Here is an 18,044-nt window from a genome sequence, read left to right on the forward strand (position 1 = left end):
AGTAACATGGAGAAGGATTTCAGAATCCTATCAGATAAATTTAACAAAGAGATTGAAATAATTTTAAAGGAAGCTGAAATTCTGGAGCTGAAAAATGCAAATGACATACTGAAGGATGCATCAGAGTCTCTCAACAACAACAAAAAGATCAAGCAGAAGAAAGAATTAGTGAGCTTGAAGACAGCCTATTTGAAAATACAAAGAGAAGATAAAAGAAAAAAGAATTAAAAAGAGTGAAACACACCTACAAGATATAGAAAATAGCATCAGAAGGACAAATCTAAGAGTTATAGGTCTTAAAAAGAAAGTAGGGAGATCAGGGTAGAAAGTTTATTCAGAGGAATAATAATAGAGAACTTCCCAAACCTAGAGAAAGATAGAAATATTCAAGTACAAGAAAGTTATAGAACACCAACCAGATTTAACCCAAAGAAGACTACCTCAATGCATTAAGTAATAAATTTCCAAAGGTCAAGGATAAAGAAAGGCTCCTACAAGCAGTAAGAGAAAATAAACAACTAACATACCAAGGAGCTCCAATATGCCTGGCAGCAAACTTTTCAGTGGAAACCTTACAGGCCAGGAGAGAGTAGCATGACATATTTAAAGTATTGAAGGAAAGAAGCTTTCATCCTAGAATAGACTATCCAGATAAAATATTCTTAAAACAGGAAGGAGAAATACTTTCCCAGACAAACAGAAGCTGAGGGACTTCATCGACACCAGACCTGTCCTATGAAAAATGCTACAGGGAGTTCTTCAATCCGAAAGAAAAGGATGTTAATAAGTCATAAGAAATCATCTGAAGAGACAAAACTCACTGGTAATAGTAAGTACACAGAAAAACACAAAATATTATAACACTGTATTTGTGGTATCTAAACTACATATATCTTGAGTAGAAAGACTAAGAGATGAACCTATCAAAAATAAAAACTACAACAACTTTTCAAGAAATAGATAGTATAATAAAATATAAATAGAAAAAACAAAAAGTTAAAACATGGGAGTATGAAGTTAAAGTACAGAGTTTTATTAGTTTTCTCTTTGCTTGTTTGTTTGTTTATTTATGCAATCAGTGTTAGGTAGTTATCAGTTTAAAATAATCAGTTATAAAATATTATTTGCAAGCCTAGTGGCAACCTCAAATTAAAAAACCCACAACAAATACACAAAAAATAAAAATCAAGAAATCATAACACCAGAGAAAATCACCTTTACTAAAGGGAAGACAACAATGAAGGAAAGAAGGAAGAGAAGATCACAAAACAACCAGAAAACAAATAACTAAGTGTCGAGAGTAAGCCCTTACTTATCAATAATAAGATTGAATATAAATGAACTGAACTTTCCAATCAAGAGATAGACAATGGCTGAATGGATGAAACAAAAAACAAGACCCGACTATCTGCTATCTATGAAAAACACACTTTACCTCTAAAGACACATATAGACTGAAAATAAAGGGATAGAAAAAGATATTCCCTGCCAAAGGAAACCAAAAAAGAGAAGGAGTAGCTATTCTTACATTAGACAAAATATATTTCAAGACAAAAATTATAAGAAGAGACAGAGATCATTACATAATGATAAAGGGGTCAATTCAGCAAGAGGATATAACAATTGTAAATATATATGCACCCAACACTAGAGTATCTAGATATATAAAATAAATATTATTAGAGCTAAAGACAGAGAGACCTCAAAAAAAAAAATAGCTGGAGGCTTCAACACCCTACATTCAGCATTAGACAGATCTTCCAGACAGAAAATCAACAAAGAAACATTGAACTTAATCTGCACTATAGACCAAATGGACCTAACAGATACTTACAGGACATTTCATCCAGTGGCTGCAGAATACACATTCTTCTCCTCACCACGTGGATCGTTCTCAATGATAGACCATATATTAGTCCACAAAACAAGTTTTTAAAATTCAAAAAATAATGAAATTATATCAAATATATGTTCTGCCCACAATGGAATAAAACTAGATATCAATAGCAAGAGGAATTTTTGAAACTATACAATCATATAGAAATTAAATAATATGCTCCTGAGTGACCCATGGGTCAATGAAGAAACTGAGAACAAAACTAAAAAATGTATTGAAACAAATGATAATGGAAATACAACATATCAAAATGTATCATATACAGCAAAAGCAGTGCTAAGAGGAAAGTTTATAGTAGTAAGCACCTACATTTTAAAAGTAGAAAAACTTCCAATAAACAACCTAACAATACATCTTAAAGAACCAGAAAAGCAAGAGCAAACAAAATCTGAAATTGGTACAGAAAAGTAATACAGATCAGAGCAGAAATAAATGAAACTGAAATTTACAAAAATACAAAACATCAGTGAAACAAAAACTCATTATTTTCAAAAGATAAATAAAATTGACAAACCTTTAGCTAAACTAGCTAAGAAAAAAAGAAAGAAGATACAAATAAATAAAATCAGAGGTGAAAAAGGAAACATTTCAACTGATACTACAGAAATTTGAAGGATCATTTAAGGCTGCTATGAGCAACTATATGCCAATAAATTGGAAAACTTAGAAGAAATTGATAAATTCCTAGACTCATACAACCTTCCAAGATTGAACCATGAAGAAATCCAAAACCTGAACAGGCCAATAACAAGTAACAAGACCTAAGCCATAATAAAAATTCTCCCAGTAAAGGAAAACAGGAGACCAAATGGTTTCGCTGCTGAGTTCTACCAAATATTTAAGAAGAACTAACACCAATTCTACTCAAACTATTCCGTAAAAGAGAGAAGGAGGGAATACTTCCGAACTCCTATGAGGCCAGTATTAACTTGATACCAAAACCAGAAAAAGATAAATCAAAAAAAAGAAAACACAGGCCAATATCCCTGATATACATTGATGCAAAAATCCTCAACAAAATACTAGCAAACCAAATTCAACAACACATTAAAAAGTTCACTCATCATGACTAAGAGGGATTTATTCCAAGGATGCAAGGATGGCTCAACATACAAAAGTCAATCAATGTGATACATCATATCAACAGAATAAAGGACAAAAACCATATGATCATTTCAACTGATGCTGAAAAACATTATGATAAAGTTCAACATCCCTTCATGATAAAAACCCTCAAAGAACTGAGTATAGAAAGAACATACCTCAACACAATAAAAGCTATATATAACAGACCCATTGCAAGTATCATGTTGAATGGGGAAAAACTGAAAGTATTTCCTCTAAGATCTGGAACATGACAAGGATGCCCACTTTCACCACTATTATTCAACATTGTACTGAGAATCCTACCTAGAACAATCAGACAAGAGAAGGAAATAAAGGGCATTTAAATTGGCAAGGAAATGTCAAATTATCCTTCTTTGCTGATGATATGATCTTGTAGTAGGAAAATCTGAAGATTCCACCGAAAACTGTTAGAACAGATAAATAAATTCAGTAACGTTGCAGGATACAAAATCAACATTAAGAAAGTTAGTAGCATTTCTATATGCTGATAGCAAACAATCTGAAAAGGAGACCAAAAAATTTATTCCACTTACCAAAGCCAAAAACAAAATAAAATACAGAGGAGTAAACTTAATCAAAGAAATAAAATACCTCTAAAATGAAAACTATAAAACATTGACTCAAGAAATTGAAGAGGCCAAAAAAAATGAAAAGATAGTCCATGTCTATGGATTGGAAGAACCAATATTGTTAAAATGTCCACAATACCCAAAGCGATCTATGGAATTCAACACAATCCCTACTAAAATACCAATGACATTCTTCACAAAGAGAAAATGAAAATTCCTAATATTTATATAAAACCCCCAAAGATTCAGAATAGCCAAAGTGATCCTAAACAAAATGAACAAAACTGGTGGAATCACATTACCTGACTTCAAATTGTACTACACAGCTATAGTAACCAGAACGGCATGGCACTGGTATGAAAACAGACACAGAGATCAAAGGAACAGAATAGAGAAACCAGAAATAAATCCATACATCTAAAGTGAACTCATTTTCAACAAATATGCCAAGAACATACATTGGGGAATGGACAGTATCTTCAATAAATGGTGATGGGAAAACTGGATATCCATACACAGAGGAATAAAACTAGACCCTATCTCTCACCATATACAAAAATCAAATCAAAATCAATTAAAGACTTAAATCTAAGACTTCAAACTCTGAAACTACTACAAGAAAACATTGGGGAAACTCTCCAGGTCATTGGATGGGGCAAAGATTTCTTGAGTAATACTCTACAAGCTCAGGCAATCAAATCAAAAATGGACAAATGAGTTCACATCAAGTTAAAAAGCTTCTGCACAGCAAAGGAAACAATCAACAAAGTGAAGAGACAATTCACAAAATGGGAGAAAATATTTGCAAACTATTCATCTATAAACTAGGGATTAATAACCAAAATATATAAGGAACACAAGCAACTTACAGGGCAAAATCTAATAATCCAATCAAAATGGGCAAAATATCTGGTAAAAGATTTCTCAAAAGAAGACATAACGAATGGCAAACAGATTCACGAAAATGTACTCAACATCATTGATCATCAGAGAAATGCAAATCAAAACTACAATGAGATTTCATCTTACCCCAGTTAAAATGGCTTTTATCCAAAAGACAGGCAATAATTAATACTGATGAGGATGTGGAGAAAAGAAAACCCTCATATAATGTTGGTGGAAATGTAAACTAGTACAACTACTATAGAGAACAGTTTGGAGGTTCCTCAAAAAACTAAAATAGAACTGCCATAAGATCCAGCAATCCCACTGTTAGGTCTATATACAAAAGAAAGGAACTCAACATATCGAAGATATATCTATATCCCTATGTTTATTGCAGCACTGTTCACAATAACCATGATTTGGAATCAACTTAAGGGTCCATCAACAGACGAATGAATAAAGAAAATGTGGTACATATACATAATAGAGCACTATTTGGCCATAAAAAAAGAGTAAGATTCTGTCATTTGCAGCAACATAGGTAGAACTGGAGATCATCGTGTTAAGTGAAATAAGCCAGAAACAGAAAGACAAACTTTGCATGTTCTCACTTATTTGTGGAAGATAAAAATTAAAACAATTGAATTCATGGATATAGAAAGATAAAGGTTGGTTACAAGGCCTGCAAGAGTAGTGCAGAGGGAAGAAGCAGGGATGGTTGTTGGGTACAAAAATATAGTTAGATAGAATGAATAAGATCTAGTATTTGATAGCACAACAGAGGAACAATTTGTTGTATATTTACAAATAACCAGAAGAGTATAATTGGATTGTGTATAACACAAAGTGAAGATAAATGCTTGAGGTGATGGATATCCCATTTGCCCTGATGTGATTTTTACACATTGCATGCCTGTATTCAAATATCTCATGTTCCCCATGAATATATGCACCTACCCACACACAAAAATTTTTTTTTCAAGTTTAAGTTACGTACTTCAACCTCCAGTGCAGTGTAACATAATAGCTTAGGAATGTTCTCTTATTACACCAACACTGGCACAAGATGTTATGGGAAAGTTGTCTTTGTTTAAAATTTATTTTATTTGTATTTTTTTAAATATATATATAGAGAGATGGGGTTTTGTCTTGTTGCCCAGGCTGGTCTCAAACTCCTGAGCTCAAGCAATCCGCCAGCCTCAGCCTCCCAAAGTGCTGGGATTACAGGCATGAGCCACTGCACCCAACAAAGTTGTCCTTTTTTCAGAACTTAATGATTTAACTTGTGCAAAAATATGTCAAGATTTGAAACTAGTATGTTCAGATTATTTAACAGGGAGCCAGTGGTAAAGGCCTGGGTGTGCCTTCCTACCTTTCTCCTTGTTTGTGCATACAATTACACTTCTTTTTAAAGATACAAAGAAGGCTTAGTTTTATTACCAAAAGAAAGCCATAGTATGCATATTATCCTTTAATTTGCTTTGCTTTCCATGGGTATAAGATCTTTAATAACATGTAATAAAATACCTTTGGGGCATTTGCTACAAATATTTCCCCAATGCATCACTGCCCATTTAAAATAGTTTAACATTGTTGAGTGGGCAAATGTTCCACTTTAATTTTTTCCACTGATATGACAGTCTTTTCCCTTTCACAAGGTTTAATAAATACCCAGGTCTGTGTCTGCTGGTTTTAAAAAATTCTTAATTTTTCAAAAAACATTATTACTTAATCCAACTGTAATTTATTTTGGTGTTTTGTGAGGAGGAAATGAGGAGCAAACTGATTATTTTCCTTCTTTAACTGACTAGCCAATTGTCCCATCACTGTTTATTGAATGGTGCCTTCTTGGGTTGTTTTGTTTTGTCTTGTTTTGTTTTTTGAGACAGAGTCACTCTGTCACCCAGGCTGAAGTGCAGTGGTGCAATCTCAGCTCACTGCAGCCTCGACCTCCCAGGCTCAAGCAATCCTCCTGCCTCAGCCTCCCGAGTAGCTGGGACCACAGATGCTCACCACCACACCAACTATTTTTTTTTTTTTTTTGGTAGAGATGGGGTTTCACCATGTTGCCCAGGGTGGTCTCAAACTCCAGGGCTCAAGCAATCTGCCTGCCTCTGCCTCCCAAAATGCTGAGATTACAGGCATGAGCCAACTTGCCTGGCCTTTTTGTATTTTTTATTGATAGATTATAGTTGTGCATATTTATGGGGTACATGTGAAATTTTGACACATGCGATGTATATTGATAAAATCAGGGTAATTGGGATATCCATCACCTCAAACATTTATCTTTTCTTTATGTTGGGATCATTACAATTCTTCTCTTCTAGCTGTTTTGAAATATACCATACACTGTTGCTAACTATATTCACCCTTCTGCACTGTCGAATACTAGAACTTCTTCCTTCTAGCTAACTGTATTCTAGTACCCATTAACCAACTTCTCTTCATCCCTCCGTCCTCCTTCCCTTCCCAGCCTCTGGTAACTACCTTGGAGACATGGGAGGAGGAATGAGGCAGGAGAGCTTTTCCTTAGTGTATTTTTATCCTGAATTGTTTCCTGAATACGTAAAATGTGTTCAGATTTTTTAAATGTTCAAAACTTCAACCTATTAAATCCACTGAAAAAATCTGTTAGGATATAATCTTAAACACAGAAAAAGTTATTATAACAAAATGATAATAGCAAAAATATTATTTAAAATTTTGACCAAACAAACAAAAATGGAATGACTAAGTAAACTGAGGTATTTCCATTAATGGAATATCATTTATCCAACAAAGCATTGTCTACAAAGATTACAAGATAAAATATATAATGACTGAGATATTAAATGAAAAACTAATTTTAAAATATATAAATATGATCATGTAACTAAGAAAAAATCCCTACACAAAATAATGAAAAGAAATTTTAAGATAACCAAAGATATATTATTTTTTAAAATTTGACTTCTAATGGATTTAGGTAACTTCTCACTAATCTGCTTTTAAATTTTCTCATGAGAAGGTTTCTTAAGGAGTAATTTAATAACTGGCAGAAAAGGATAGATCGAATTTCTGGGATTTTACTAATTATTTAAATGTTGAATGTTGATGTTGAATTTATCACAAAAGACTGTCCATCAGCAATCTCTAAACTAATGGTTTTGACAACATTTATAATAAAAATAATAACATTTCTGTTTTTAGTCTGATAGTTTTCTCTGGTGAATACAGGCTTTATTGTGATCTTAAAAACACATCAAAATGATAGGGCCAGTAGCAAAATAATGAACCATTTGTGTTTACTCTTAAATTGACCATAAGCTAATACACAAGACCTTTAATCTTTTCAGTTCAATTATATGAATTATTAGGTTGTTACTAGGTGTATGATGCTAGTAGTACCAGGTACTATGGGAGGGTATGCTAATGAGTAATTGGCAGCTATGATATGATAGCAAGGTTCATATTTGCTGGGATTTATTCGGCAGGTTCTGCTGCTGATTCCCTGAACTCCTTCCCTCTGCTGGGTGATGTGAACTGTTAATTCTCACCTGCAGGGTCCACTCCAACACTGATATTTCAGATGTTTAAAAGCAGACAAGAAGTAGGGAGAAGAAACAGCTTCATTGACCATCTCCATCAACAACGTCTCCTATTTTTTTATTTTAGGTTGTCCTGTCCGCTTGACTCTAGTAAACCTTCCTGATTCCAGATTACCTGACTTGGACCTTGGACTACCATTGTGCCTACCTTCCTTTTGACCTGGTGGCTTTTTGCTTCCCTGGCAGCCTGATGCCTGTTTGTCTAGTTTGCTAACTCTTGGCCCAGTCAGACTCCTGATATCTCTGTTTGTCTTGTTCGTTCATCTATTCCTTCACCAGCCCTTGGCACACATTGCAATCTCCCCATCCCAGCAATTTTCACAGACCAGTTGACCCTGTAGCGTATGTGTCCTAATGCTGTTAGTGTCCAGTGTGCTCCTGAATAAAAATAGAGCTTGAACTAAAGGAAGCAATGAAATAAATAAAGTTGTCTATACATCTGGGAGAACTAAAAATTTAAAACTGTAAATGTTAAAAATTAAACCTTAACCTTTTTTAGAGTATAACACATGGGGCACAAAAATTAATGGAATGCAGCAACTCGCAGGTATCAATCAACAAATATTTGAGTGCCTGCCGTGGGCAAGGCACTATACTTGAAAGGAAAGGAATTCTAGCTACTGAAATATGTTTGTTTTCCAACGAATAAACAAGGTAACAGAGGATATCCCTTGGGGAGCCTGCTAAGAGAACACACACACACACACACACACACACACAGAGAGAGAGAGAGAGAGAGAGAGAAATTAGAAGAGAAAAAAGCAGTAAAATTCATTCTACTAATGCCATAGTAATTAAACTTATGGATCTTAACTTACTCCCAGCTGAACTGGTTGATAGCATATTTCAGCAGGGCTTGGAAAACCAGTTTAGTGTTTTAGATATTCTGAGAGAGGTAACGTTCAGCCTTGTCACGTGGGATTCCCCAGAGTCCAGTTCCTCATTCCAATACACTCCATGTTTATGAAAGTGCATTAGCTGGAACAGTAAGAAGAAAAAAAAAATGTACTGCGGGAAGTCATCCAATCCTAATAAGTTGACATGTAGAATAAAGTTGATGGTGTTATTTATTACTAAGGTAGTCCTGGTTAAGGGTTACCTGTGTGCACAGTTGGAGGAGGGGCAAGCAAAGGGAAATGTAGATAACTAACGTGAAATAGAGCTGATGTATCCAGAGGTTATGTTGCTAGAGGTGAGATCAGTTACCTACGTGCAGCTGAAATTTCAAACTTCTGTTCAGCAGGGACGTGAGTGGACAATGGTGACTGGTAGTTGGAAATATCAGCAAACATCTTAAATTTTATGTTCAAATGAATAAGCAATGAACCAGGAGAATAGGTCCAGGTTTTTTGGGCTTCTTGTAATTTTTACCTTTTTACTTAAAATTACAGCAACTTTTTCAATGAACGCCTATGTGACTGTGACTTATTACAATGAAACCAGCAACTACACTGCAATAGAGACATGTCAATGTGGTGTTTATGGATTAGCTTCACCAGTGGCTAATGCTACGGGAGTGGTAGGCATCCCTAAGAACAATAACTACCAAGCTTGTGACCACAACACTGAGTTTAGTAATACTAAGAATCCCTGGATTGCACTGATAGAAAGAGGTAATTGTACATTTTCAGAAAAAATTCAAACAGCGGGCAGAAGAAATGCTGATGCTGTTGTGATTTACAATGCTCCAGAGACTGGCAATCAGACGATACAGATGGCAAATTTTGGTAAGTAATAATTGATTCACAAAGAGAGTTAATGTCTGTTTATCTTAGAATGGTATTTCCATCTAGAACTGCTCTAGGATCTGGCAACAAGGTTGTAAAATAATTTTACTTTAAATTTTCTTGCCTGGCACGACTTGTAATTACTTTATTATTATTTAATATTTTTAATTAATTTGTTCCAAAGACCGTAGCAATTCATGAAGTGATTCCTATTTTCTTTCATGTTTTCTTAGCAATATAAGTTTCCTCAGTGGGCATTATATCGTGAATTGCTTTTTAATAAACTGTGCCTTTACCTCTAAACATTAAAAAATTTAATTTCATTATTAATTTGCACTTCTCAGTTTGATTTATTTTCTCCTGCAAAAGGGATTGTATGTTTCCAAGTTTGTGAAACTGCAAAACAGTTTCATTATGCTTAAATAATAGCATATTATAAGTGTGTAAAATGTTATAGAAATGATAACTTGACTCTACTGTATGCTTGTAAGATTTGAATCTTTTTGCGGGACTGATACAAACGAAACTACTCTGCAAAAAAATGATGTTATCCATTGAAAAGTGTATGGCAGAAATAGGATAACACTGTAATTCACAAAGAAAATAAAGATTTCCCTTAGAAATATTTACTAATGGCTTCTTACCCTAAAACTTAAAGTATAATGATAATAAAATAAAATAAAATAAAGAGTTAGGGAGTAGTCTGGAAACAACAATGTGGGAGTGAAGAGACTCCTATTCCTTGAAATATGCGGGGTACAAACAGATGAGCTGCCTTTACTGAAAATATCTGAAGGAGAAGTCGTGTCCTGATGATAAGATTGGTTTTGGTTGAGTCAGGAAGCACAGGGAACCCACAGTGAAGAGAAGATGAGGAAAGTATACAAGTTAAACATCTGTCATGTAACCAGAGATCTAGAAGACACGTGGAAACTTTTAGGAGAGGAGAAGTAGAAGAAGAAAGTAATGAGCAGTACAGAGAGAGGAGCACAGAAGTGAATAGCAAACAAATTAGCTTCCATTTGGGGCACTAGCTAAGGATGGAATGAATGTGATACCAGGTGACAATAATGTAAAGATTTGAAACAAAATTCTGGAGTAAATTTGTCTCAGGCAAGTATGGTATTTGGTCTATCAATGTAAAGGGCTGGCATTGTATATAAAATGTAAGAGCATTATTCACAAGGGAGCAGCCACTCTTGAAGGAACTGGCAAGGGCAGAGCTGAACAGATTAGAGATGAAAATGTGAATAAATTTAAATCACAAGGGTTTGTTCCTAGAGCTATGATTGTAGATCACAGGGATGGAGAAGCATGTCAATGTTTGGGCAGGGAGATAGGGTACAGTGGAGGGTAACAGGTGCTAAATGACCTGAATATAAAACTAACCTGCCCTAGGGTTCCAACTGGAACTGCTTTATAGTCTTAATCCAGGTACAAGTTGGTCCTTGACTTGAGTGTCACCTGGGTATCTGGAGGATGTTGCATAAAAATAGGAAATCATTATAAAAAACAAGCACATGAAAAATTATTTGGGGCCATTTTAATAAATCAAATGGCTGGAAAATTATCTGTTTGTTATGACTAATGCTAATTACCTATCTGCATTGGGGAGATTAGGATTTTAGTAAAAACTGGTAGAAACTTAGTCAAGGCCTTAGGATGTCAAAATTGCAATCATTAAATGCTGGATACCCTGCATTCCAGAATTGAATTAAATCCAATCGACATTTACCTATGTATATTTTTAGCTTTTAAATGGAAATGTAAATTGAGTTCTTTTCCTCAAAGCAGTCAATTCAGCAGAGGAAGAGAAGTGTACAGTCAAATAGGATGTTTGATATTGTTTTAGCTCTAAAAATGTCAGCATGGACCGAATAACCATTTTTCAGAAATAATTTTTCAACTGATTTTTTTAGCCTCATATAGGATGCAGCCAGCATCTAAATGGTCAGTTAACTTATGTATAGCAAGATTAGCTGCAGTTGGAGGCCACAGTGGTTACATCTGAGAAATGTAGTACCATTTCAACCATACACACAGGCAAATGCTCTTAGAAAATTAGTTTTTTCAAAAAGCCAGGATATGCAAAATGACCATATTTACCAAAGGGCTTTGTGAGGACTCCTTGGAACAGAACTCAGAGAGAGGTGGGTAAATCACATATTGGTTAAAAGAAGGTGTGTGATTTGATTGTTTCACAAGGAATGCATCTTTCTCACCTGAAAGCTGCTGTCCATTACCTCAATAAGGGCAGCTTAAAGAAGGCCTACAGAGAAATACTAGGGCTCTAACCTGATGCATTACCTCATGATACCTCCACGGCCTGGAAGACCAAGGGGTGAAGAGAAACCCTAGGGTATGAACCCCTGGGTTGCTATTCATTCTTGTTTACTTGTCCATAGCCTTGGCCAATGGTAGCTTTGCAGTGTGGCTAGGAGGAAATCTCTTAGGGAGAGCAAGTTCTGGCTGACAATTGGATTTTCTAACTTGGGAATAAAAGAAGGCAAAACTGTGATTTTTGTAAATCTAAAAATCAGGGGTTTACTTATTCACTCAACAAATATTTACTGAGAGCCAACTATTTGTCCCCCCAAGTTTTACATTTCATAGTTCTATCTCTGAGCCTTCAAGCATGCATGGCTTCTGCCAGAAGCAGTGAGATGTAGTAGTGATTCAAGGCATGCGCTTTGTAGGGGGATAGACCTGGGTTTGAATCCCAGATCTACTGTTTGTTTTCTAGCTGTGTGATCTTGGTCTAGTTACTTAAACACTCTGAATTTCAGTCTTCTTATCTCAGTCATCTCATCTGTAAAATGCGAATACTAGCAATACTACTTTAAACGGCGAAAGATGTATAGGATCTGAAAAGAAATAAAGAGTATGTGGTACTATTTTATATAGGGTGATTGTAAGGATTAAATTAGATAATGCATATAAAGAAGGCACTTTGCGCAACGTCTATTCTATAGTAGACAGTAAAAACTACGGTAGTAGCAAGATGATGCTCATGAAGTCGTCCTTATTTTCAGTTCATTCTTCCACTTCTTCACCTATCTATGTCTCTTTCTCACTTTAAACTCTTGGGCAAAAATGTTTGTCCTACAAGAAGTCTTTTTTGGCTAACAGTTTATCCTGATATTTCCTTTACTTGGCACCTATTCAAAATTTACATACATAGTTCGGGTCATGCTAATTTTGCCTTTTTGCCTATTTTTATGTATTCTTATGTATTCATTTGTATAATTCCTGAATTCCTAATTATCATAGACTAATAGATTCATAGCTTAAACATTAAAAAATATATAATTTCCATGTACTTCAAAAATCCCTTAAACTAAAACCCTGTCCAGTGGTCATTCACTTACTACTTGAGCACTGTCAGGGACAGAGAGTTCATCATCTCACAAGGCATTTCAGTTCATTGCTGAACAGCTCAAGTTTTTAGAAAGTTATTGCTCAAACTATGCCAAAATGTGCCTTCCTCTAACTTTCACACATTTTTCCTTCCTGAGCAATACAGGACATATTTTAAGTTGTCTTCTACTTACTTTATATCATCCAGTCAATTCCCAATCAGTGGTATTGACATGTTGGCTTTTTTCTTAACTAATGTTAGAATTTCAATGTTTTTACCACTAAAGTAATTATAAATAAATTTTTTTTTAATTTTCTCTTGGTGGGATGGGAGATACTCCATCTACTTTTTGAGGATGACTTTACTTTTGTGTCTTGGAGAAGGATTTGGGGGCCAGTCACCTGTGCGATGTGCGGTTTTTTGGATCTCAGGAGTCCCCCTCCCCAACAATATTCTCCTCCCTATTAATATGCTGTCTAAAATTTCATCCTTCGTTAAGACAGCATTCCTTCGGGTTTTAAAAGCTATAGGGTCTTTGAGTCCTTGTTAAAAAGGCAAATGGTCCCAGGAAAAAAAAAAAATACCAACTGAAAAGTACTACTGATAACTTGGCAGGGATTAATTCATTGATGGCAACCTGAGTGTAAAATAGCAGATTGATCGAGGTGTGATCTGGAAGCAGTACAAGACTGACGGAGATCCAGGGACTTTGTTTCATTCATCTCAGTATAGCACAGTGACTGATTCATATCAGGCCCTCATTAATGAATGAATAAATGAGAGTATGAAAATGAATGAATGAGGCTGGAAAAGTGAGCATCTATCCCCCTAGTCAAATATTTCCTACTTTGTAATCTTATCTAGAACCATTTAAGTGTGATAACACCAGAAAGATTGGGGTTCCTCGGCTTAATGACACCATGCTGACTCTTAACAGAGTGTTCTTTTAATCTCTGTCTGCTCTCCCCACAGCTATTTGATGTCTCATCTTTAGCTGGCAATTGGAGACATGACTTCTTTGTTAGGCTGTTTCTATATAAAGCTCTGGCAGTAGGAACTGCCTAGGTTACCAACAGTGATTCACACAGCTACATAAAGTGCTTACACCCACACAGGGTTATGGAGTGAAGGAACCAGATTCCACTTCAGATCTTGTTTCACTGCACGATATTGTGGAATTAGTTAACATTACTCTCCACTTATCTACATAAGCTATTGTAGATGTAGTGATCTCCATCATGCCATGTGAATTTGAGTAGAGTATTAAAAACCTCATTAATTCTTGCCAGTGTTTAATCTAAGTTTAAAATGTGGGGTTAGCACTTAGAGGAGTGAGGAGATTATTAAGTGCCTTCAGAGAAAGAAACTCTTTTAAATAGTATATAGAAGCAACTGTTTCCTGTAAACAATCTTTGCCTATTCAGTAAAGCAGATCCAGCAGTGCTTCTTTTTGGCATCATTTTAGTAGCAATTCATTTGTGTTATTATATTACTTGAAAATAATAGAGCTGCATTTTATATTTTTAAAAAACTTTAAGAGGAAGGCCTACCTGACAGCAGTTTTCTTAACAATGGAAGGACATATTTAAAAATACATAAAATGCCTGTTTTAAGGCTATATAGTAATGTAATCAAAGCTAATGAAATATAGAAATCTGCTTCAAAGAACAATGTGATTTGAATTAATACTTCAGTTGCTTTTATGCCAATGAATACTTCCTAAAGCACTAGAGAATTATGGGGTCTTTTTTTGTACAAGGTTCCTAGTGCAGAACTTATATACAGTATGAATTTCCTTTATCATGGAATGAGTGCTAACCATTATCCAAAATAATAAAATATTACTATATTCTATAATTCCAATTATGGAACTTGCCTACTTCAAGCAAGTTTTAATAGTATAGTTTCACTCTATTTGCAAAATAATTTCATAATGAAAGTAGGCTTCTATTTCCTTTATTTTGTATGCTCAAACTGTATTTCTGACAATGAAAAAAGTTATATCTAAAAGAATATCCCCATTGCTCATTTGTGGATATTGTTCAAATTATTGGATATCCTATTAATACTTCTCTGAAGAAATAGATGTCCACAGCCCATTAATCCTCACTCTATAAATACATAAAATGTTAGCAAAGTGATAAATAGTGATAAAACTTGTCTCATTCAAGCAATAATGCATTATGAATCTTCTACTTTAGGCTTTCATTTCACTGAACTGTGCCATTTAAATGTAATTACATTTTCATAATATGAAGCTATGGTGGTTTGCGTTGTTTTATATTTATTTGGAACATTTTTAACTGTTATAACTTCTTTTTTTTCTTTTTTAGATGGAGTTTTGCTCTTGTTGCCCAGGCTAGAGTGCAACGTCCCGATCTCGGCTCACCGCAACCTCTGCCTCCCGGGCTCAAGTGATTCTCCTGCCTCAGCCTCCCGAGTAGGTGGGATTACAGGAAGATGCCACCTCACCCAACTAATTTTGTATTTTTAGTAGAGACGGGGTTTCTCCATGTTGGTCAGGCTGATCTCGAACTCCCGACCTCAGGTGATCCCACCACCTCGGCCTCTCAAAGTGCTGGGATTACAGGTGTGAGCCACTGTGCCCAGCCTGTTTTAACTTCTTATGGGAATATTTTTATTTCCCTACAGTAAGATCTTGGAGATAGTCTATATTTTTTTGAAAGGCTTCCTCAATCACATATCCTATTTGTACTTTAGGGAAAGAAAATATTACTCAGAATAGAAGGGTAGTTTAAGACTTTTACCTTCTGCCAAACAAAATGGCAAAAATGAACAAACACTCCAATGTTCTAAATTTACTTTCACATAAATTTTAAATACTGCATAAATTGTGTTCTGATTCCTGAGAAGCTAAACAGTAAAGTACCATGTTCTACTGAACTATGAAAAAAATAGATAATCTCAATTCCTTTAATATGGTTGTTTTCCTGACCCTGAGTCAGTTTCACCCTTGTCTTTGATATACCACTAGAATTTGTTATGAACAGAAGGAAAGCAGTGAAGATATACACAACAAAAGGCAAATTTCTAGTCCTCCAAGCACTACTTTTGCACCTGCTATTATATATTCTGTTAAAATGGTATAAGCAATTATGGATAATATATTAGGAAACTCAGAGAACTACAGTTTATTGAAGATATTGACTTAAATGAGCCAGAAGAATTTTCAGTTTGATAAAATTAAAACCTTTTGGAGTTTCAGGGATACGAAAAGCTGATCTGGCTGGGCACTGTGAATCATGCCTGTAATCCCAGCACTTTGGGAGGCTGAGGCGGTCAGATCACTTGAGGTCAGGGGTTTGAGACCAGCCTAGCCAACAAGGTGAAACCCTGTCTCTACTAAAATACAAAAATTAGCAGGGCATGGTGGCAGGCACCTGTAATCCCATCTACTGGGGGGGCTGAGGCAGGAGAATTGCTTGAACCCAGGAGGCAGAGGTTGCAGTGAGCCAAGATGGTGCCACTGCACTCCAGCCTGGACGAGAGTCTGTCAAAAAAAAAAAAAAAAATGCTGATCTGGGTGCCTTAGGGAGAAATTCACAAAGAAAATAGCCAACTATATTCTGGCCAATTTTATTTAGAAATAATAGTCTCTCTAGGTTTAGTCTAGTTTCATGATTTGCCTCTTCTGAAGCTATAAGCAGAAATATGTGGTCAACTAAAATGTGATTTATATGTGTACAGCATATGCAGCTGAACTGTGCACAACCCCATTTGACTGTGAAGGAAGTTGGTGGGAAAATACTTGTTGAATATTTGCTACTTTACCACACAGGATGTTGAAAAATATTTTGATCCACAGCAAATATAAAAACAATTTTGGCTAAAAAAAATCACTGAATCTAATTCCTCATTTTCTAAACACCCACTTAATTTATAGGAAGATGTGCTTATTTATAGGAGCCAGCCTCTCTCCCCACCTACTCACCGCCTAGCCCCATGGGAGTGGAGGGTTGGAATGGAAATGCACTTTTGCAAACCCTGCAAAAATCTGAAATTAGTATGCACCCCTTCACAGATATCCTCTTGTGGATGGTAGAATTATTTAGTCGGTTTACATATTTATGGAGCAATCACCAGACAGTAAGATCATTTTGTTTCATAAAACACAGGAAAGTTCCTAAGCACATAACAAAGTTTTCATTTATTTGGATCTCGACGGTTTTTTAAATCTTCCTTTTGAAACTAGCTAAGCGAGCCAGACTTATCCATACCAGAAAAACCTGTGAATACTTATTTAGGATTTATTTATTGCATATCATAGTTAGAGTGGAATTCCTTTTCTCAACCCACTGTACAACAGATGACACAGCATTTTTTTGTTCCAACCTTATAAAAGAAAGGCCCAACAGAGGGCATGTTGAGCATTTTTATGGCTAATTCAAACACTTCAGTACTTGTCTCAAGCACATTTTATTTTGGTTTATTTTTCCATATTTTTTAAATTTTGTTTTATTTTAAGTTCCGGGATACATGTGCAGGACATGCAGGTTTGGGTAACTTGTTATACTGACATCTGAAATCAAATTTCCAATGTCTTCTGACACCATATGGCAACTGCTTCAATTATGAGAACACCAAGACACTCAGCCAAGGTCAACCAAATAGATTTAAATAAAACAAAAATCAATCTAATTGATTATTTTAAAACTAAGCATCCTGAAGATGGGAATAAATTCCCAGAATGAATAAGATCAGTAAGTTCATAGAATCTCTTTAGTGGCTACATGCTCATGGGAGTAAGGTGACATACAGAATACAAATATGCCAAGTTTTGCCGTTAATTTAATTACCTGCATGTGGCTAGCCCACTGGTGGTGGTTAAATCTCAAGCTAACTTTCTTTGATCACTCAACATGCTTCAGA

At 35.2% G+C, this 18,044-nt stretch overlaps 1 protein-coding gene across 1 annotated transcript in view; it reads left to right on the forward strand.

Annotated features, from left to right (window-relative positions):
- Positions 1-9,225: 9,225 nt before the first annotated feature.
- The window catches only part of RNF128 (ring finger protein 128), a 100,687-nt gene continuing 91,868 nt past the window's right edge, over positions 9,226-18,044 (forward strand). Inside the window, exon 1 of the mRNA XM_055268705.1 lies at positions 9,226-9,796. Within this exon, the coding sequence (XP_055124680.1) occupies positions 9,391-9,796 (406 nt within the window). The 5' untranslated portion in view covers positions 9,226-9,390. The remainder of the gene's footprint in view (positions 9,797-18,044) is intronic.

Source organism: Symphalangus syndactylus, chromosome X, assembly GCF_028878055.3.
Source record: "Symphalangus syndactylus isolate Jambi chromosome X, NHGRI_mSymSyn1-v2.1_pri, whole genome shotgun sequence".
Taxonomy (NCBI): Eukaryota; Metazoa; Chordata; class Mammalia; order Primates; family Hylobatidae; genus Symphalangus; species Symphalangus syndactylus.